At 40.0% G+C, this 22,721-nt stretch overlaps 2 protein-coding genes across 2 annotated transcripts; both read right to left on the bottom strand.

The window, feature by feature from the left end:
• Positions 1-356: 356 nt before the first annotated feature.
• On the bottom strand, positions 357-2,596 carry LOC140960495 (uncharacterized). The gene is made up of 2 exons (XM_073418782.1): positions 1,922-2,596; positions 357-1,607 (listed from the first exon to the last, which is right to left on the bottom strand). The coding sequence occupies exons 1-2, from the start codon at positions 2,526-2,528 to the stop codon at positions 1,573-1,575; spliced, it is 642 nt and encodes a 213-aa protein (XP_073274883.1). The 5' UTR covers positions 2,529-2,596; the 3' UTR covers positions 357-1,572.
• Positions 2,597-21,052: 18,456 nt separating this feature from the next.
• Positions 21,053-22,499, bottom strand: LOC140959309 (uncharacterized). The gene is made up of 3 exons (XM_073417174.1): positions 22,179-22,499; positions 21,765-21,876; positions 21,053-21,396 (listed from the first exon to the last, which is right to left on the bottom strand). Exons 1-3 carry the CDS (start codon positions 22,497-22,499, stop codon positions 21,053-21,055), a joined length of 777 nt encoding a protein of 258 aa, XP_073273275.1.
• Between the last annotated feature and the right edge of the window lie 222 nt (positions 22,500-22,721).

Here is a 22,721-nt window from a genome sequence, read left to right as displayed (position 1 = left end):
TCCCCATGTAAAAATGTGTTGTTCACATCTAGCTGCATTAAAGACCATCCTCGGATAGCAAGCAAAGTTCGGACTGTCACCAGCTTTGCAACCGGGGAAAATGTTTCAAAGTAATCCACTCCTTCTTGTTGAGTATACCCTTTGGCCACTAATCGAGCCTTGTATCGCTCTAGAGTCCCATCCGCCAAGAATTTGGCTTTATAAACCCACTTGCAACCTACTGCATGTTTTCCAGGTGGCAAGGGAACGATGGTCCAGGTGTCATTGCTTTCTAAAGCACGTAACTCATCAGCCATGGCTTGACACCATTCTGGATGTTGAACAGCCTGAGAAAAGGTGTGAGGCTCATGAATGGATGAAATGTTATTGACAAAAACTCTGTAAGAAGCAGAAAGCCGCTGGGTACCAAGGACTGAAGAAAGAGGATGGGCAGTAGAAGAAAAACATGAGGAAGAGTTAAAGCAATGATAGTCACGGAGATGACTAGGCTTGGTGTGTAATCTGTTGGAACGAGTTCGGGTTTGATGTAGGTGGTTTGATGGAGGTTCATCAGTAGGTAATGACATATCAATATGTGCAGGAAGAACACTCTCCGAAAAGAAATGCATAGATGGATCGGGAGGAGAAGGTTGTTCTGCAAACGGAAAAGTTTGTTCATGGAAAACCACATCCCTGGATATGTAGACCTCATTGGTATCAATATTGAGAAGCTTGTAAGCCTTGTAACCCGAGGGGTATCCAAGAAATACAGATTTTATGGCACGAGGGGAAAACTTAGAGCGTTGACTCAAAAGAGTGGAACCATAGCAAAGACATCCAAAGGTTTTAAGGTGAAGATAGGATGGGTATTTCTTGAATAACAATACAAAAGGACTTTCGTTGGAAATCCGAGGAGAGGGAGTCCGGTTGATGAGATATACTGCGGTTAAGACACAATCACTCCAATAAGCCAAAGGGATGTGTGACTGAAACAACAAAGCTCGGGCTACATTTAAAATGTGTTGATGTTTTCGTTCCACGACGGAGTTTTGTTGTGGTCGTTCAACACATGAGTGATATGATAGAATTCCCTCAGTCTTGAAAAAATTGGAAAAATTCAATTTCGGGGCATTATCTGATCGGACAGACTTGACTTTGGAACTGAATTGAGTTTGAACCAGTCTACAGAAATTGGGAAAAATCCCCAGAACATCAGATTTTGTTTTCATCAAATAAATCAAAGTATAGCGTGTGTAGTCATCAACTATGGTAAGGAAATACCTATATCCTTCCACACTTAAAGGATGAAAAGGGCCCCAAACATCAATATGAATCAACTCAAAAGGAGTATTACAGATTTGATTGTTAGAAGAAAATGACAACCTTCTTTGTTTAGCTAGATGACAGATTGAACAATCAAACTCATCATTGGGACTTATTGAATTGTTTTTAAGCAAAGATCCTAATACAGATAACCTTGGTAAAGATGGATGTCCCATTCTATAGTGCCACAGTTGGCTTTGAGTAAAAGAAACATTACAGAGTGCATGGGTTATGCTGGGAGATTTCAGAATATAAAGATTTCCAACACAGCTACCCATCCCAATCCTCTTGTTCTTGGTAATGTCCTGAATGACACAAGAATCAGAAGTAAAAAATACGGAAAATTTTAGATTCTTAGTGAGAGCACTGATGGAAATAAGATTGAAATGGAAATGGGGAACAAAAAAGACATTCTCCAGTGCCAAAGCAGGAGGTAGGAAAACAGTACCTATATGTGTTACTGCAACCGTGGAGATGTTGGGTAGTGTGACAGTGGAATTTGTGGCTTTAAAAGATTGAAAAGATGCAAGGGAACAACAGATTTGATGTGTTGCCCCTATGTCTAAGACCCAATGATCATTAAGAATTGAAGAAAAATTAAGGGATAATGAAGAAATACCACTAAGACAAGACGCAGAGGATTCAAGCTGTTTGGAATCAGTTGTGGTGCCATGTCCAAGCTGTAGTTGAGTGCTTAGGAAGTCAAGGAGTTGCCTGCATCGTTCAGGGCTTAGCAATTCATTCCCAATTTTGTTAGAGTCCTTTTCCGACTGTAGATTTGTTTGAGGATCAACCTTCAGGACATTGGGTACAACATTTGCTCTAACTTTGAATGCAGGCTGTTTCTGTTTGTATTTTGGGTGGCTTGGTGGGTACCCATGCAATTGATAGCATTTATCTATGGTATGACCTGTATAATGACAATGAGAACATGTCAAATTATCTGATTTCCCACCTTTATCACCCTTACCATATGAAGACCCCTTCACAGCAGCATTAATCGGTTTTGGAGACAAGATTGGATTACGATCCAATGATGAACCAGAAATATCAGAGTGTATAGATCTTTGGCGTTCCTCTTGCACCACTAATGAGAAGATCTTCGATATTGCAGGAATTGGATCCATCATCAAGACTTGGGCACGTATTTGAGCATACGACTCATTCAACCCCATCAGGAACTGCATAACACAATCCCGATTCTGATATTTCACCCAATCCTTCATAGAACCGCAGCTGCATACCGATACTGGCTGAAAATCCTTCAATTCATCCCACAAAGTTCTCAGACGAGTATAATAAGTACTAACATCCATCGAAAACCTTGCTGTAAATCAGTCAATAGCTTTTTAATTTGAAAAATTCGAGGCGCATTGCTTTGGTGAAACCTTTCCCGAAGATCAATCCAGATTTCATGTGCGGTAGCAATATACATGAGACTATCTGCTATCTCTCGACTTACAGCGTTGAGTAGCCATGAAATCACCTTGCTATTGCACCGGATCCAAGATCCATACAACAAATCTTCAGAAGGAGGACGCAAACACGTACCATCAACAACACTAAGTTTGTTCTTAGTAGTAAGTGCCACAGACATCGCGCGACTCCAAGTATTGTAATTGTTTCCTGCAAGAGAGTGAGATACCAACACAAGACCAGGATGATCGCCATTTTGCAGAAAGTATGGGCTGCTCGAGTCTTCGAGAGCAACTCTCCCGATCTGCGAACTTGAAGCTTGAGATTGTGGCACATTAGCTCTCACCATAACTGGATGTAGATCTAGATCGGAACCTAGTGCTCTGATACCATTTTAGAAATGAAATTGAATAAAAGCTTGAAGATAACCTCCATTCGATTTACAGAGAAGCTCGCAAGATGAGCTGAAGGAATTCTCAACTAACTAGTAAAAGCACCAGTTGACTTCTTATTTATTCCAAGTACAAAGAAGGAAAGAAAATGAATGAGAAAAACGTATTTCTAATAAGCACGTTTTTACTTTTCTTCCAATAATGTACAAAAGCTTTATCAATGATACACACATAACCACATGTATATGACGAGTGTGATGACAAAAGAGATTACACAGCGTGCCTTGGTGATTATAATTGGCCACACGATCGAAGACACAAGGCCGAAGGGAAGAATTTTGCTTGAAATGAAAAATGGAAGCACCGAACTCTTTGCAGCAACAATGACCGAGAATGATTGTGAGTGGAAGGAGTGGGCGGTTGAGTGGAGGATGATTACGTTTATAGAAACGCTTAGGAAGTAAATTAGTGTTAATTATGTTGCTAACAATTAATTCATGGGCCTAAAAATAGCATTTTAAAATATTTAAAAGAGTTTAAAGCCCAATAAGCTTAAAAGTAGGCCCAATAAATCCAAACATGCTCACGAAAAATATTTCGTGTTGGAAAGATTTTAAAAATATAAGTCGAAATCTCAAATCGTCCCCCGATTCGATTAAATTTGCGTATCGAAAAATAAAACCATGCTGGTAAAAATACCCAATAAAATCCTATTTTTGAAAAAATCGACTTAAAAACACCTTGCATTAATTTATAAAATAAATCGCGTGATAAAAATAAATTTCCTGAAAATTCTCCGGTCTCCTTTTCTCGTTTGAGCGTAAAATGCATCTAGAAACCCTAATGCGTGAACTTTTAAAAATTTAATGAATTAAATCCTATCATTCATGAATTAGGCATAAAATGCATAAAAATAATTAAAAACATAATTCAAAAATAAAATCTTAGATTGCATGCACTCAGGTTACGTGAATTAGATTCCCGAACCTTACACTTCTCCCCCCTTAAACAAAATTTCGTCCTCGAAATTTAGAAGGTACCGAATAACTCCCGGTAGCGTGTAGAACCTATTAAATAAGACTACGTACAAGCCATACATAATTTTTAGTATTTTAAATTAAAAATGATTTCTTTATTATTTAAAGCATTTTAAATTTGATAGTCATGATTATTTATTTTAAATCGCATAAGTTTAGTTTTATCTTTTCAGTTAAATAAGTGAGGCCGGACTGGAGTTGGAGTTTTAAGACAAAATTTAATGATAAGAAAATATTCCTAAATTTAATTTAAGTCAAAGAATAATTTATTTTAATGTAAAAAAAGTTTAAGAATTTAATTAATTAATTAGAGATAAGTAGTAAATAAATTCTTTTATGTCTGATAATTTAATTAAAAGTCTAAAATAAAATATGTGACCAATTGAGATAAGTTAACCTAGGCTTATTTTATTTAATAAATTATAACTTAACATGTTAGTTAACATGTTAGTAATTTAATTTAAAAGAATTAGCCATGCATGCAAGATAATTACCATCCTAAACTAATTTATTTAATTCACTAAAATACCTAATGAGTAGATAAAACTTTAAATATTTAAAATACAAGATTTAGGCAATATTTTACCTCATTTTAATAATAGATTTCGGCCACCCCACTTCAAATGATTTAAAAGTTTGACAACTTATTTTCATTGATATCATTCCTTAATTCTCTCTTGGTATGATTAATCCCTTCAATCTAAATCTTCAATAATTAAATAATTAAGCAATTTCCTACCCTATTTTGAAAGATAAAATCGGCCACCACACTTGGAGTATTTGATAAATTTTAGTAATTCTTTATTGATATCTTTCCTTAATCCTTTCATTGCATGGTTAATCCCCTCATTTTAAATCATCAATAATTAACCATTAAGCAATTTTCTCCCTTATTCTTGATAAGCAAGAATCGGCCACTCACCCCCAAATATCCCCCTAAAATCTCCCTCAATCAAATAATATCACACATCATTCCATATCTCACAAGCAACTAGGATAGAAAGGTTTTAAAGTTGTCAATCAATTCCCATTCAATTAGTAGACTTCCTCATTCACCTCCTAGCCATTTCCCTCTCCTCATTTTTTAAAATTGAGAGTGAAATTCAGAGAAAAAAATCATGACAGGCTAGTAAGAAAAGAAGAGAGAAAAGTAGAAAATAAAAGGAACTCCGTCTCCTCTGTGTCGTATTCGTCGTATCAAGCAAATCCAAGGAATGTACATATTATTCTTTTCTCTTCAATCAAGTCCTATACATGTTTCTAAACCATATTTTGTTAATGAATCATGAAGAATATTCCAAAATATGGCAACAACTTTTCAAAAAAATCTCTGCAGAAATTTTTACTCCCACTTGTGCTTCACGTTTGATATGATTTTTGTGATTTCAGGGGTTGGCTCGGTTCCAGGCATTCAAGGCTGCACCTAGGCATGTACTAGAGTGTATTGGAGTCATGTTGGTCCATTAGCTCAAGCCCCTACTCACTGGATGCAAGACTTGATAGCAACTCCACTATAGTTTCAAGTTGAGTCTCGAAATTCTTGTTTTTGAATGCTCAAGGAGGTTCGAATCTTGGTTGGCTTTTGGGCCTGTAACCCTGGTTAGGACCCTTACTTAGCATGTCTAGGACATGACCAAGATGACTTTTCATGGCTTGGTTCATGATCCTATCGAAAGTTTAAACAAACAAGACAAGTCCCTCGGTTTCCTTCTTTTTCGGTTTTGGGTGTGTGAGTTACAAAATTTGTGTGTTGGGTTGATCTTGGTTGGCTTCTAGCCCTTAGCCATGGTTCACACAATACCTCATGATGTATAGATCATGCCATGGTCAATCAAATGGCCACTGGAATGATATATGACAACAAAATGAAGCAACACCTCCACGGCACAGCATGGTGTTCTCGGGTGGTACTTCAGATTGTCGTAGGTGTTTGTTTGGATTATGGTTGGCCTAGGGCCCTTAGACATGGTTCAAACCATACCTTAGGATGTTGGGAAGAGGCTCTGGTTGGTGGTTCAAGCCCCAATGACCATTAGCCTTGTAATCGAAGCGAAGCAAGCACAGTTGCTGCCGCTGGAATTTTAAAGCAACTTTGCCTTCGGTTCAGAGGTGTGTTTCGAGTTCTTGGTTGGCTTTTAACCTATGGCCTTGGACTGGACAGTACCTTATTGAGTTAGGAAGGCCTTTTTTTTGGCCGTTTGTGATTTGGTTAAGTTTAGAGGTCGCACGAGAATTTACGGTGCAATGTGCCAAAGTGACTCTCGAAAGAGCGTTTCATGATTTTGGCCTCCATGCATAATTTTCGTGTATTACAGCTCTATGGTCTTGTTTTCAAGTATTTTAAGAGTATTTTAATCATGGTTAAATGATGGTTCGGTGTTGGTTCGGGTTGACACTGAGTCATGGTTAAATACTAAGTCGTTGAGCGTAATTGTCTCGTTTTTGGGTTCAATTACGAAGTTTTGGTCAAGTTAAATCATTTGCATATTTTTCATGTTAGAATTAGGTCGCAGCGAGCCTGAGAACAATCCAACCCATTTGGTAAATTAATGCAGGATGTTTAATTAGGTTATTTAATTATATTACGTGTATAAAAATATAAAATACTCATTTTTGAGATTTATGCGATATTCCTTGTGGCCACCTCACTATCATGGGATTGCAGCTTATCATGGGATTATTACCTCACCCGGTGGTCACTAACCGGTTCATGTTCATTTTTTGGTACGGATATCCAGTCCAAGGGCTGTGATAATCTCTACCGCCCAATATAATGTGGTTTAGTCTGATCAGGCGATTCGGTTCAGTTCATGGGCCACTTGCGTTGAACATAATCTCAACAGAAAATTATTAAATGCTCTTTCATGACATGGCTCTACGGAGCAAACATTTTACTTACGATTTTCAGTTCAATTATGCACGTATTTATAATTATTCATGACACGATTGTCATGATAAGCTTTATGACACGATATTTCCACGTTACATTTTACGACATGACATCTTTACATGACATGAAATTTTATGATATATGTACTTGTTATTTACGATATATGCATGCTGAGTCTTTAGACTCACTGGACTTGATTGTTGTAGGTACTGATGAGGTCGGGACCGAGGGCGGGGACTAATGAGCCATCGTGGGTCGGCAGTAGTAGGAACCCGAGAACCTCATTTTCAGCACTTACTATTTTTATTCCGAACTCAGTTTTTATTTTGTCGAAATTATTTTAGTTGTTACTTTAAAACAAATATTTACTTCCGCTGCTACTTCAAACGTTGAACCATTTGTACCAATAAATTTTATGAATGAGGCTTTTTATTCAATTAAAGAGAAAATTTTAAATTTTTCCGCAAATTTTCAAGTACGAAATACGGGCCTCTACAGTTGTTATCAGAGCCAATGTTCTTGTAAAGGGTTGTACTACTACTGACCTCGAGAAGCTCACGAAGTCACGTCTTCGGTCTGTAAGTTTTACATTTATGCATTTTGTTTAAAGCATGAAATATTTTAACAGCATGTTTTAATAAAATGTTTTATGTCAAGATTTTTAATTATGCAATATTTATTTAAATTTAAAGAAATAATGGAGATTATGCATGTTGGTTACGTATGGATTATGTATGGAACAATATGCCTCCTAGACGTATCCTTGAGCGCGCGAGAGTTGATGAGCCTCGTCACGAGGACGGTGAGAATCAGAGGTAGGAGAGGAATGGACCTCCACTCCCTCCACCAAACATGAATGCCCAGATGCTAGCTGGGATGACTCAGTTCTTCGTACAGTTTGCGGGGAACAATGCTATGGCAGCCAGGCCGACAGGGCCCGAGGCTACTTATGAGTGGTTCATGAAGATGCGTCCGAAGGAATTTTCAGGGATGACAGATCCCATGATTGCCGAGGGCTGGATCAAGTCCCTCGAGGTTATCTTTGAGTTTATGGAGCTTGGGGATGCGGACAGAGTTCGTTGGCCACCTATTTATTCGGAGGAGATGCCCGCTTATGGTGGGAAGGAGCATCAGTAGGCCTGAACTTGGCTACTTTTAGCTGGACGCGCTTCACGGAGGTATTTTACTCCAAATATTTTACTTACAAAGTGCCTTCTAGATTGACCAAGGAGTTCATGACCCTGAGGCAGGGAGATCTGACGGTTACGGAGTTCATCCGTAAGTTTGAGAGGGGCTGCCATTTTGTGCCCCTGATTGCGAATGATGTGAGTGCCAAGCTGAGGCATTTTCTAGATGGATTACGGCCGGTCTTGCGCCGTGATGTTAGGGTGGCTGGCCCTACTTCCTTTGAAGTCGTTGTTTCCAGAGCTCTTGCTGCAGAGCAAGATCAGATTGACATTGAGAGGGATCGCCAGGGTAAGCAACCAGTTCCAGTACCACACCGCATTCCTCCTCAGCAGCAGCAGCATAAGAGGCCTCATCTCGGCCCGTCCAGAAACAGAGGACCGCAGTAGCGGCAGCAGGGACACGCAGTCCCGATGACCTTTGAGCACCCAGTCTGTCCCAAGTGAACACGCCGCCATCCTGGAGCATGTGTGTATGGCTCAGGGAAGTGTTATAAGTGTGGTAGCCCAGACCACTTGCTGCACCAGTGCCCTCAGAAGAATCTGCCTACCCAAGGCAGAGTTTTTGCCCTCCATGCGACAGAGACGAACCCGGAGACCATGCTTATGACAGGTAACTTAACGCTTTAAGTTAATAATTAGATTTCAATGTTTTGGGAATTGGGATTAATGTTTTGAACTTAGAATTTTGTTAGGATTGCATGCTATACTCAGTATTACTTTTGGGAATTTAAGTTAGAAAAACTTTGGCCTTTGCATGTCTATAAGTTAGTACTTATGATTATTGGGTTTAGCTTGATTTTCCAACCTTTCAGGGAGAATTTTTGTAGCTGGCTCAGCTATGAATGCCTTGATAGATTCAGGGGCTACTCACTCGTTTATTTCGGAGGTCTTTGCTAATTTTCTCAAGGGCAAAACCATTGGGCTAGATGTAGCCTATTCAGTAGTATTGCCTTCTGGTGAAGATCTGGCAGCTACCAATGTGATCTGAGACATAGATCTCGAGCTTCATGGCAATCTTGTTTATGCGGATCTGATTGTCTTACCGATGCCAGGGTTTGACATCATTCTAGGGATGGACTGGCTACTAAGGAACAGAGTTTTGATCGAATTACAGCGGAGATCTGTTCTAGTCGCACCGCCGAGGATGACGCAGTTCTTATTCGAGCCAGACAGGTACTTTCTTTTACCGCACATTATACCTTGTGTTCAGGCTAGGAAGCTCATGCATAGATGGTGTCGGGCATTTCTAGCAAATTTTGTATCCGTCCCCGAGGCACCCAGTCAGTCAGCCTCCGATGTCCCAATTGTTAGGGATTTTCTAGACGTGTTTCCTGATGACGTCTCTTGTATACCACCCGAGCGAGAGGTGGAGTTTTCTATTGAGCTTATGCCAGGTACGATACCGATCTCAAAGGCACCGTACCGATTAGCACCGACGGAGATGGCATAACTAAAGAAGCAGATCTAGGAACTTCTTGACAAGGAGTTCATTCGCTCGAGTTTTTCACCATGGGACGCGCCAGTTTTGTTTGTGAAGAAGAAAGATGGTTCGATGAGGCTTTGTATTGACTACCGGGAGTTGAACAGGGTCATAGCAAAGAACAAGTACCCACTGCCGTGGATTGAGGATTTATTTGATCAGTTGCAGGGAGCTTCGGTATTCTCCAAGATTGATCTGCGTTCCGGTTATCACCAGTTGAAGGTGAAAGAAGCCGATGTTCTCAAGACTGCTTTCATGACTCGTTACGGCCACTTCGAGTTCCTTGTGATGCCGTTCGGTTTGACGAATGCGCCTGTGATCTTCATGGATCTCATGAATCACGTTTTTCAGTCGTATCTTGATCAGTTTGCGATAATATTCATAGACGACATTCTCGTCTACTCGAAGAATCACGAGGAGCACGGCAAACATCTGACCACAGTTTTGCAGACCTTGCAGAAGCATAAGCTATTCTCGAAGTTCAGTAAATGCAAATTCTTGTTAGAGAAGGTGGCATTCTTAGGCCACATTGTTTCTAGCAGCGGTATTGAGGTAGACTCAGCGAAAGTTGCAGCAGTCAAAGATTGGGTTGTGCCGCAGAATGCATCAGAAATCCGCAGTTTTCTTGGGCTAGCAGGATATTATCAAAAGTTCATTCAGGGATTCTCTTCCATCGCAGTCCCACTCACATCATTGACAAAGAAGAATGTTCAATTTGTGTGGAGCGAGGAGTGCCACAAGAGCTTCGATACTTTGAAGTAAGCTCTTATCTCAGCGACAGTATTAGCCATGCCGTCAGGGCCCGGTGAGTTTGTTCTGTATACCGATGCTTCGAAACTCGGTCTAGGTCCAGTGTTGATGCAGCATGGGAAGGTGATAGAGTATGCTTCTCGACAGTTCAAAACCCATGAGAAGAACTAGCCTACCCATGATCTAGAGTTGGCAGCCGTAGTTTTTGTCTTGAAGATTTGGAGGCATTATTTGTACGGGGAGAAGTGCCAGATCTTTACCGACCATAAGAGCCTCAAGTATTTCTTTACGCAGAAAGAGCTGAACATGCATCAGAGGCGTTGGTTGGAGCTAATGAAGGATTACGACTGTGACATTAGCTACCACCATGGTAAAGCTAATGTAGTTGCGGATGCATTGAGCAGGAAAGTCGCGTTGGTGGCTCATTTGACGATTTCTAGACCCCTTCAGTTTGAGATGCAGAGATTTGATCTAGAGACTTATCCAAGAGGTAGAGTTCCCCGTCTATCTACCTTGACTATTCAGTCCTCTCTTCTAGACCGTATTCAAAGTGGGCAGTCAGCAGATGAGTAGTTGGAAAAATGGAAGCAGAGAGATGAGGCCGAGGGCAGTATCTTGTATACAGTTAGCGAAGGTGTTGTGAAATATCGAGACAGAATGTGGGTTCCTAGCAGCGATTATATTTTATCAGAGGCCCACATGTCGCCGTACTCTATTCACCTCTGGGAGTACGAAGATGTACAAAGATCTGCAGTTGTTGTATTGGTGGCCCGACATGAAGAAGGATATCATACGTTTTGTATCTGAGTGCATGAAATGTCATCTTGTGAAAGCGGAGCATCAGAGACCAGCAGGTATGCTCAAGCCTCTTCCTATTCCCGAGTGGAAGTGGGAAAATGTTACCATGGACTTCGTGACCGGTTTACCAAAGTCAGTCAGAGGATTTAATGCTATCTGGGTGATTGTTGATCGTCTTACCAAATCAGCGCACTTCTTGCCTATTAAGACGACTTTCACCATGATTCAGTATGCAGAGTTGTATATCCGGGAGATAGTCCGACTTCATGGTATTCCCGTTTCGATCGTGTCTGACCGAGATCCTAGATTCACTTCACTACAAGAAAAATCAACATCAACAACACACCTACGAAAATGATTTTTACTAAAACCGTTGTCGTATGCTTTTTGACAACGGTTTTAGTATAAACCGTTGTCGTAAGTGTGTTTTTTAAACAAAAGACAACAGTTTTATAAAAACCGTTGTCTTTTAGGTGTCAAAGACAACGGTTTTTAGGGTCAATGACAACGGTTTTGTAAAACCGTTGTCTTTTTGAGCGTTTTTTAGGGTCAAAGACAACGGTTTATAGAAACGTTGTCTATTAGCGTAGTTTTTTTTTTGACAATTGACAACGGTTTTCTTGAACTGTTGTGGAAAAGGTGATGTAAAACGTATTTAGCGACGGTTTTGCTGAAACCGTCGCAAATTTAAAAATAGCGACGGTTTGGCCTACAACCGTCACTATATATCTGTCGCTATATTAAGTGTCCGTTTTAAATAAATCAGTCGCATATTTTTACTTAGCGACGGTTTATCTTACACCGTCGCTCCGTCACTAAAATTAGCGACGGTTGAGAAAACACTGTCGCAAATTATAAATCGCCGACGGGTCATTAATAAACAGCCGCTATTTGCGACGGTTTAACCAAAACCCGTCGCAACTCTTCTATAAACTCTGTCCATTTTAAAACACACTTCACAACACTTAAAATTTTTCTTACATAATTTTAGTTTCGATAATTTTAAAAAATTGTTCTAATTTTTTAAAATCCCCGCTTATTTATGTAAATTTTTTCTTTTTATTTTTTGTTAAATTTTTAAGTTTTAGTTAAGATCTTAATCTATTCAAATTACAAGTTTTTTAGAATTATTAAATTGTTAAAAGTAATTATTTTTATTTTACTGAAAATATTAGCGACGGAAATCATGAATGAACTCTCGCTAAAATTAGCGACGGAATGCATTGCCTAACATAGCGACGGTATTTAAAACCGTCGCAAATGTTAGCGACAGTATTTAAAACCGTCGCTAATTAGCGATGGATTAACAAAAATCCATCGCAATATTTATGTGCGACTATTTGTTAAAACCCGTCGCAAATTGTAGCTACAACAACGGATAAAAACCGTTGTCTTTGAGCGCACCCTTTAACCACATGGGCTTTAACAACAGTTTTAAAAGACCTACAACAACGGGGAAAAACCGTTGTTGTAGGCCTTTTTCTTGTAGTGCTTCCTCATTTTGGAAGAGTTTGCATTTGACTATGGGTACGAAGTTGTTGTTTAGCACAGCTTTTCACCCTCAGACAGATGGGCAGTCAGAGAGAGTTATCCAGATTTTAGAGGATCTTCTCCGTGCTTGTGTTATCGATTTCTCAGGGAGTTGGGAGTCGAATTTGCCATTGGTAGAGTTCACCTATAACAACAGTTTTCAGTCGTCTATAGGTATGGCTCCGTATGAAGCACTATATGTTCGCAAGTGCAGATCGCCTATTCACTGGGATGAAGTAGAGGAGAGATCAGAATTGGGTCCGGAGATTATTCAGCAGACTACCGATGTAGTAGTCAAGATCCGTGATAGGATGAGGACTGCTCAGAGTCGACAGAATAGTTATGCGGATCAGCGAAGGAGAGATCTAGAGTTTGGACCATGTTTTCGTGAAGGTAGCACCTATGAAGGGTGTCATGTGGTTCGGAAAGAAAGGAAAGCTCAGTCCGAGATTCATTGGACCATTTGAGATCCTCGACAGGGTTGGGACGCTAGCTTATCGTGTTGCTCTTCCGCCGAATCTGGCCGGAGTACACAATGTGTTCCACGTATCTATGCTGAGGAAGTATATGGCAAGTCCTTCGCATATCTTGAACTTCGAACCGTTGCAGCTCACTCCGAACCTGTCTTATGCAGAAAGACCCGTGCAGATCTTAGACAGACAGGAGAAAAGGCTTCGGAATAAGTAGGTGAAGCTAGTGAAAGTCAAATGGCTTAATCATTCGGAGAAGGAAGCTACGTGGGAGTCTGAGCCAGAGATGAGGAGTCGTTACCCCGAATTATTCTGTGAGTTTTAATTTCGAGGACGAAATTTCTTTTAAGGGGGGAGAGTTGTAGAACCTGTTAAATAAGACTACGTATAAGCCATGCATAATTTCTAGTATTTTAAATTAAAAATGATTTCTTTATTATTTAAAGCATTTTTAAATTTGATAGTTATGATTACTTATTTTAAATCGCATAAGTTTAGTTTTATCTTTTCATTTAAATAAGTGAGGCCGGACTGGAGTTGGAGTTTTAAGACAAAATTTAATGATAAGAAAATATTCCTAAATTTAATTTAAGTCAAAGAATAAATTTATTTTAATGTAAAAGAAAGTTTAAGAATTTAATTAATTAATTAGAGATAAGTAGTAAATACATTCTTTTATGTCCAATAATTTAATTAAAAACCTAAAATAAAATATGTGACCAATTGAGATAAGTTAACCTAGGCTTATTTTATTTTATAAATTATAACTTAACATGTTAGTTAACATGTTAGTAATTTAATTTAAAAGAATTAGCCATGCATGCAAGATAATTACTATCCCAAACTAATTTATTTCATTCACTAAAATACCTAATGAGTAGATAAAACTTTAAATATTTAAAATACAAGATTTAGGCAATATTTTACCTCATTTTAATAATAGATTTCGGCCACTCCACTTCAAATGATTTAAAAGTTTGACAACTCATTTTCATTGATATCACTCCTCAATCCTCTCTTGGTATGATTAATCCCTTCAATCTAAATCTTCAATAATTAAATAATTAAGCAATTTCCTACCCTATTTTAAAAGAAAAATTCGGCCACCACACTTGGAGGATTTGATAAATTTTAGTAATTTTCAATTGATATCTTTCCTTAATCCTTTCATTGCATGGTTAATCCCCTCATTTTAAATCATCAATAATTAACCATTAAGCAATTTTCTCCCTTATTCTTGATATTCAAGAATCGGCCACTCACCCCCAAATATCCCCCTAAAATCTCCCTCAATCAAATAATATCACACATCATTCCATATCTCACAAGCAACTAGGATAGAAAGGTTTTAAAGTTGCCAATCAATTCCCATTCAATTAGTAGACATCCTCATTCACCTCCTAGCCATTTCCCTCTCCTCATTTTCGAAAATTGAGAGTGAAATTCAGAGAAAAAAATCGTGAGAGGCTAGCAAGAAAAGAAGAGAGAAAAGTAGAAAAGAAAAGGAACTCCGTCTCCTCCGTGTCGTATTCGTCGTATCGATTTGTTTTCGTTTCAAGCAAATCCAAGGCATGTACATATTATTCTTTTCTCTTCAATCAAGTCCTATACATGTTTCTAAACCATATTTTGTTCTTGAATCATGAAGCATATTCGAAATTATGGCAGCAACTTTTCAAAAAAATCTGTGCAGAAATTTTTACTCCCACGTGTGCTTCACGTTTGGCATGATTTTTGTGATTTCAAGGGTTGGCTCGGTTCCATACATTCAAGGCTGCACCTAGGCAAGTACTAGAGTGTATTTGAGTCATGTTGGTCCATTAGCTCAAGCCCCTACTCGCTGGATGCAAGACTTGACAGCAACTCCACCATAGTTGCAGGTTGAGTCTCGAAATTCTGGTTGTTGAATACTCAAGGAGGTTCGAATCTTGGTTGGCTTTTTGGCCGTTCGTGATTTCGTTAAGTTTAGAGGTCGTACGAGAATTTAAGGTGCAATGTACCAAAGTGACTCTCGAAAGAGCGTTTCATGATTTTTGCCTCCATGCATAATTTTCCTGTATTACAGCCCTATGGTCATGTTTTCCAGTATTTTAAGAGTATTTTAATCATGGATAAATGATGGTTCGGTGTTGGTTCGGGTTGACACGGAGTCATGGTTAAATACTAAGTCGTTGAGCGTAATTGTCTCGTTTTTGGGTTCAATTACGAAGTTTTGGCCAAGTTAAATCATTTGCTTATTTTTAATGTTAGAATTAGAGCGCAGCGAGCCTGAGAACGATCTAACCGATTTGGTAAATTAATACCGGATGTTTAATTAGGTTATTTAATTATATTACGTGCATAAAATATAAAATACTCATTTTTGAGATTTATGCGATATTGCTTGTGGCCACCTCACTAACATGGGATTGCAGCTTATCATGGGATTATTACCTCACCCGGTGGTCACTAACATGTTCATGTTCATTTATTGGTACGGATATCTAGTCCAAGGGCTGTGATGATCTCTACCGTCCAGTATACTGTGGTTTAGTCTGATCAGGCGATTAGGTTCAGTTCATGGGCCACTTGCGTTGAACATAATCTCAACAGAAAATTATTACATGCTATTTCATGATATGGCTCTATGGAGCAAATATTTCACTTACGATTTTCAGTTAAATTATGCACGTATTTATAATTATTCATGACACGATTGTCATGATACGCTTTATGACACGATATTTCCACGTTACATTTTACGACATGATATCTTTACATGGCATGAAATTTTATGATATATGTACTTGTTATTTACGATATATGCTTGCTGAATCTTTAGACTCACTAGACTTGATTGTTGTATGTACAGATGAGGTCGGGACCGAGGGCGAGGACCAGTGAGCCATCGTGGGTCGGCAGTAGTAGCAACCCGAGGACCTCATTTTCAGCACTTATTATTTTTATTCCAAACTCAGTTTTTATTTTGTCGAAATTATTTTAGTTGTTACTTTAAAAAAAATATTTACTTTTGCTGCTACTTTAAATGTTGAACCATTTTTATTAGTTTATTTTATGAATGAGGCTTTTTATTTAGTTAAAGAGAAAATGTTAAAATTTTCCGCAAATTTTCATGTACGAAATACGGGCCTCTACATAGCGACTCCTCATCTCGGTCTCGGTTTCCCAGGTAGCCTCCTCCTCTGAATGATTCAGCCACTTGACCTTGACCATCTAGATCACTTTATTCCAGAGTCTCTCTTCCTGTCTGTCCAAGATCTGTGTCGGCCTCTTCTCGAATGATAAGTGCGGTGTCAGCTGAAGTGCCTCATAATTAAGCACATGTGAAGGATTCGACATGTACTTACGCATTATGGAGATGTGGAACACATTATGTACTTACGCAACATAATTAAGCACATGTGAAGGATTCGACATGTACTTAAGAAACTCTATATGGGAGTGTCCCAACCATCTCTAGGATCTCAAATGGTCCGATGAATCTAGGGCTAAGTTTGCCCTTCTTCCCGAACCTCATCACACCCTTCATAGGTACGACCTTCACAAAAACATGATCCACCACTGCGAACTCAAGATCTCGCCGTCTCTGATCAGCATAACTCTTCTGACTGCTCTGTGCAGTCTTCATCCGGTCTCGAATCCTGGCCACTAGATCTGCGGTCTGTCTGACAATATCCGGACCCAAATCTGCTCGCTCTCCTACCTCATCCTAGTATACTGGCGACCTACACTTCTTCTCGTACAGTGCCTCGTATGGAGCCATACCTATCGATGCTTGATAACTGTTGTTGTATGTGAACTCCACAAGAAGTAATTTTGGCTCCCAGCTGCCCTGGAAGTCGATCATGCATGATCGGAGTAGGTCCTCCAGAATCTGAATCACCCTCTGTGACTGACCGTCTGTCTGAGGGTAGAAGGCGGTACTGAACAGTAACTTCGTACCCAAAGCCTAGTGAAGACTCTTCCAGAATGCAGGCGTGAATCTCGGATCCCGGTCTGACACAATGGACACTGGAATCCCATGCAGTCTGACTATCTCTATGATGTATAGCTCTGACTATGCCGTCAATAACTATATACAGTCTCTGGCCCTTAGCCTCTTCCCTTTGTCTCCACTTCTGTAACTGCTCATCGGAAGTCTGCCCTTCTCGGATTCTATCACTCAGAGTCGGCTGTACTGTCAGGGTAGCAAGATTCGGGGCCTCGCCCTTGGCATAAACTGCAATCTCAAATCTCTGAATCTCAGCCTGCAATGGTCTCAGTACTGACAGATGAGCTAACATTGCGTGCTTCCTGAACAAAGCGTCTGCAACTACATTAGCTTTACCCGGATGGTAGCTAATGTCACAATCATAATCCTTCACCAGCTCGAGCCATCTCCTCTGACGCATATTTAGTTCCTTCTGTGTGAAGAAGTACTTCAGGCTTTTATGATCTGTGAAAATCTTGCACTTCTCCCCATATAGATAGAGTCTCCAGATCTTCAGTGCAAATACCACTGCTGCTAGCTCGTGGTCATGAGTCGGATAATTCTTCTCATGGACCTTCAGCTGTCTGGACGCATAGGCTATCACTCTGTCCTGTTGCACCAGAACTGCGCCCAAACCAAGCTTTGATGCATCTGTATATACCACAAACTCTCCCTGCCCTGCTGACATAGCTAGCACTGGTGCGGTGGTCAAGGCCTGCTTCATTCTGTCAAAGCTCTCCTGACACTCTGGTCCCCAAATAAACTTGGCATTCTTCTTCGTCAGAGCGGTCATAGGCACCGCAATTGAAGAGAAGCCGTGGATAAATTTCCTGTAATAAACTACCAATCCCAAGAAACTGCGGATCTCTGTCACGCTCTTCGAAACTGGCCAATCTCTCACTGCCTCTACTTGTTGGATCTCGGTTTTCTACATTTTCAAACGCAGCGGAAGTTTTAAAATTTTTATTTTATTTTGACAATCAAAATATATTTGATTGGGCGTTCGTATGGTTTTCAAAATCAAACATTCATAGGGCGTTAGAAATTATAACTTTGTGAATTAAATCACTTGGCTCCAACTAATCCGATATAAATGGACTAGCTCTTGATGAATCCCTACGAACTTTCTTCGATTCTCCTTTCTTCAATCTACGAATCAAGTCCACGATTGGATTACTTGTTCCTCTTCTAAATTGAACTAGAAATTTAGAAGATATGTTTCGTTAGAGATTAAAATTAAAAGCGACACAAAACTCCTAAAATTCTAGGAGTGGTGGCCGAAATTTTGAGAAAAGTAGTGGCTAGGTTTTTAGGTTTTCCCTTTAAATAAAACCTTCATGGCCCTATTACCATAATATAATAATTGGGCCTATTTAATTAACATTAATGGGCTTGATTAATTAATTAGACTAGTCCAATTAGTTTAATTAATTAATCAAAGTCCATTAAAACTTTAATTATTTAGTATGTTGGACTTGTACTCCTACAAGCCCATTAAACATACTTCTCACTATATTTAATAAACTCAACTTTTGAGTTTAATAAATTAAATACATTATAAATTCAACATTTGAATTTAATATTATAAATTCAACTCCTTGAATTTATCACACCAAAATTTAATATTTAATAAACTCAATTTTTGAGTTTAATAAATTAAATTCTCAAATTTTATAAATTCAACTCCTTGAATTTATTATCTCCAAATTTATAAATTTAAAGATTCAAATTTTTGAATTTACTATCTCATAAATTCAACTTCTTGAATTTATTTTCCCAAAATTTAATTATCATAAACTCAACTCCTTGAATTTATTATATCATAATATAAATTCAACTCCTTGAATTTATTCTCTCAACGGGAACAAATGATCCAGTACTTGTGTGACCCTCAATGGTCTAGGGATACAGCTAGCCGTGGGTTCACAACTCCTTGTGATTCAAAATAACATTTATTCTTATTCGGGCTTACCCTAGTTAGCCCCATTCTTTTCATCAACACCTTGATCAAGAATGTCAGAACTCATTTCTGATTGCACCCATCGGATCATGGTAAGAGCGTCTAGTAGCATCGCCCCATGATCCCCTTGATATCACTGATAGTGCCTGCAAGAACCAGTCGATTATGATTAACGTACAGTACGGTCCTTTCATCTCTTATATCACGATCGAATCTGCAACCTTTTTTTCATCGAGGGTTGCATATTAATTCGATAACTATGTGACACATATAATAGTGGCATCGCGTGTACTATTTGGAAAATTCCTTCTCCAACGTACATCTCATACTCTGGCCAGAGATTCCATGCACTAATATTACTTCAGATCACATGGGATATCCACACCCGTAGGTGAGCGGTGAATCCCTGACTACGATGTACCGGCTCCTATATGTGTCACAACTATACCCAACCTCGCCACCTGATGACTCTCCTGGAGCCGGTAAACGAGTCAAAGCACAGCCCTAGCATATAGAGCCTCAGTGTTGTCCCGGGTCGTAAGGACTAATGGTGTACAATCATAACCACGGACTTATCCTCTTGATGAATGATAATCACTTGGAAAGTCTGAGGGAGGGTTGTTCGGTATAATCATCATATGACTACCCATCTGTATGTTTGGACATCTCTATGCCCTTACCAAGAAACGCAGTACACAACATCACAGATGCTAGTCTCAAGCTCAAGCGACCTTTATCCCTGTTTTCGGCGGCTGACTCGACTAGGATCGGATTTCGAATATGCAGTGTTTACAAATGAGTTTCAACATCGAATTACGATTCATTTGTATTAAAGCATAATCAAGGACTTTATCTATGCTGCTTGCAAGGGTATACAGATAAAGTACAACGAAACCATTAAAAATTATATTATATTAAAATAAAGATTGTTTATTACAACTGAGTCAATAAAATCCCTAGCCAACAGTTGGCTTACAGGGCATTTACTCTAACACTACTTTGCTCGGATTGACCTCTATGCCATCCTGAGATACGTTGTAGCCCAAGAATGCCACTCTGTCAAGCCAGAACTCACACTTGGTGAACTTGGATTATAGTCGTCTATCCTGTAGAGTCTGCAATACTGTTCTCAGGTGATGACTGTGCTCCTCCCGGCTCTTCGAATAGATCAAAATATCGTCAATAAAGACTATGATGAACTGATCTAAGAATGGTTGGAATACGAAATTCATGAGATCCATGAAGATCGTTGGCATCTTCGTCAAACCAAAGGGCATCACCAAGAACTCAGAGTGCCCATAACGCATTCGGAAAGCGGTCTTATGCACATCTGACTCTCTCACCTTCAATTGATGGTAACCGGATCGAAGGTCTATCTTGGAAAACAACGAGGCTTCCTGAAGCTGATCAAATAAGTCTTCGATCCTAGGCAACGGATACTTATTCTTAATGGTGACTCTGTTCAACTCTCGGTAGTTAATGCAGAGACGCACGCTGCCATCTTTCTTCTTAACAAAAAGAACCGGTGCGCCCCAAGGAGAAAAACTAGGGCGAATGAAACCCTTATCCAGCAAATCCTGAATCTGATCCTTGAGCTCCTTCATTTTTGCGGGCGCTAATCGGTAGGGTGACTTAGATATCGGCACTGTTCCTGACTTGAGCTCAATAGAGAAATCCACTTTTCTGTAGGGTGGAGTGCCTGAAACATTGTCAGGGAATACACCGGAGAACTCGCTAACCATGTTTATATCCTCCAGCCTCTGACTGACTGGCTCTGCCACTGATACGATGTTGTTAAGAACGCCTGGCAGCCCCTCTTAATAAGCTTCCTCGCACACATGCAGGAAATGACATGTGGGAACTGCTAATGTCAAGCTGCCTCAAATACAAATGGCTTCCCACTGGGAGGTCTTACAGACACTGACCTCTGGCGAAAATCTATGACTGCTCCATGAGAAGAGAGCCAGTCCATGCCCAGTATGATATCAAACTCTGGTAGCGGTAATACTATCAGGTCTGCTTGTACTGCCTTCTGCTGTAATCTGAGCTCCAATCCTCTCAATATCCGGGAAGTGAACATCTGGTCCCCGGATGGAATCGATACTCTGAAACCCAAATCCATCGCTACTGGTGTGATTCCTATTCGCTTCACGAAAGATTCAGATATAAACGAATGTGTAGCCCCTGAATCTAGCAATGCATGCGTGGCTACTCCTGCAATATATATCGTCCTTGCGACAAACATACCATCAAATCTGATAGAGTTGAACTTAAGAAACTTATCATTGGCATTTAACCAAAAATCCTTGAAAAAAATCATTGAATAACCCAAATATGAATCCCCAAAAGTTAGAAATTTGACCTTAGAAAAATTAAAAATTGCCAATTAACCCCTAAAAGTTTCGAAAATTGTATTATGATCCATAGAATTCTCGGATCAAACGATAAAATTCTTAATCTCAACCAAGTAGAACATGCATCCTAAATCTTTCTAAATTATAAATCCCATGATTAGGTCATCATACAATCATAAAATCCATGCAATTGTACATTAATTTTAAATCTTAAACCAAAAGGGTTACCAGTAATCAGTGTCGAGTCTGGTGCTGCTTCAGCCTCCTCGGCATGCATCACAAATGCTCTGCCGGTAATGGGTCCCTTGCTCTTAGGACAGTCTGCTGCTTTGTGGCCCTCCTGGCCACAAACAAAAGACCTGTAGGTCCCCCATAAGCACTTGCCGATATGAAATTTGTTGCACTACAGGCAAGGCTGCCTGTCGTCTGGCATAGGCGCCCCCGGCGCCGAGGAGGTCTTTGTTGCTGCTGCTGTGGCCTCCTAAACAGTCCTTTGGGCTTCTGCTGCCCCTGCTGTCTCGGCAGCCCAGTAAACTATATCTTCTGCGGCTAGGAGCTGGACTGAGCCTAATGCTGCTTCCGCTGCATCTCAAAATCTATATTCCGCAAAGCCTGCTCCGCCTAAAAAGCGCAGGCTGTGGCCTCATTGTAACCTGCCAGCCACATCAACATGACATCACGGCGGAGGGTGGGTCTCAAACCATCCAAAAAGTGCCGCAGCTTCTGATCGGCATCCCTCGCTATCTGGGGCACAAAATGACAGCCCCTGTCGAACTTGCGGATGAACTCCGCCACAGATGAATCTCTCTGGCGGAGACTCATGAACTCCCTCGTCAGGCGGCCCCTGACATCTGCTGGAAAGTACTTCCCGTAGAATAACTCCTTGAACCTGGCCCAGGTAAGGGTGGCCAAGTCCACAGCATGGGCGGCGCCCTCCCACCACAGGGACGCATCATCTCTCATCATATAGATGGCGCACCTGGCCCGGTCGCCATCCCTAATCTAAAGGTAAGCGAAGTGAAGCTCTAGAGGTTGGATCCATCCCTCAACTAAGAACGGATCAGTAGTACCCCCGAACTCCTTCAAGTTGAGTCGACGGAACTGCTCAAAAACATCCGCCTGGGGTCTAGGAGCCTGCTGTACCTTCTCCAAAAGTCTAGCCATATACTCAAGAACTCGGGTAGC

This window comes from Primulina huaijiensis, chromosome 15, assembly GCF_012295235.1.
Source record: "Primulina huaijiensis isolate GDHJ02 chromosome 15, ASM1229523v2, whole genome shotgun sequence".
In the NCBI taxonomy this organism is placed as follows: domain Eukaryota; kingdom Viridiplantae; phylum Streptophyta; class Magnoliopsida; order Lamiales; family Gesneriaceae; genus Primulina; species Primulina huaijiensis.
This window is presented reverse-complemented; position numbering and strand designations above follow the sequence as displayed.

Bases quoted from the DNA above. Each gene is read 5' to 3' on its own strand.
- LOC140960495 (XM_073418782.1), bottom strand. From the start codon at position 2,528: ATGAAGGATTGGGTGAAATATCAGAATCGGGATTGTGTTATGCAGTTC. The intron at 1,608-1,921 runs GTATTTCTTCAT...TGTGTCATTCAG, and splicing joins CTCTGCGTCTTGTCTTAGTG to GACATTACCAAGAACAAGAG.
- LOC140959309 (XM_073417174.1), bottom strand. From the start codon at position 22,499: ATGAGAGATGATGCGTCCCTGTGGTGGGAGGGCGCCGCCCATGCTGTG. The intron at 21,877-22,178 runs GCCACAGCCTGC...GTTTGTGGCCAG, and splicing joins GGCTGGCAGGTTACAATGAG to GAGGGCCACAAAGCAGCAGA. The intron at 21,397-21,764 runs GTAACCCTTTTG...TATATATTGCAG, and splicing joins AGACTCGACACTGATTACTG to GAGTAGCCACGCATGCATTG.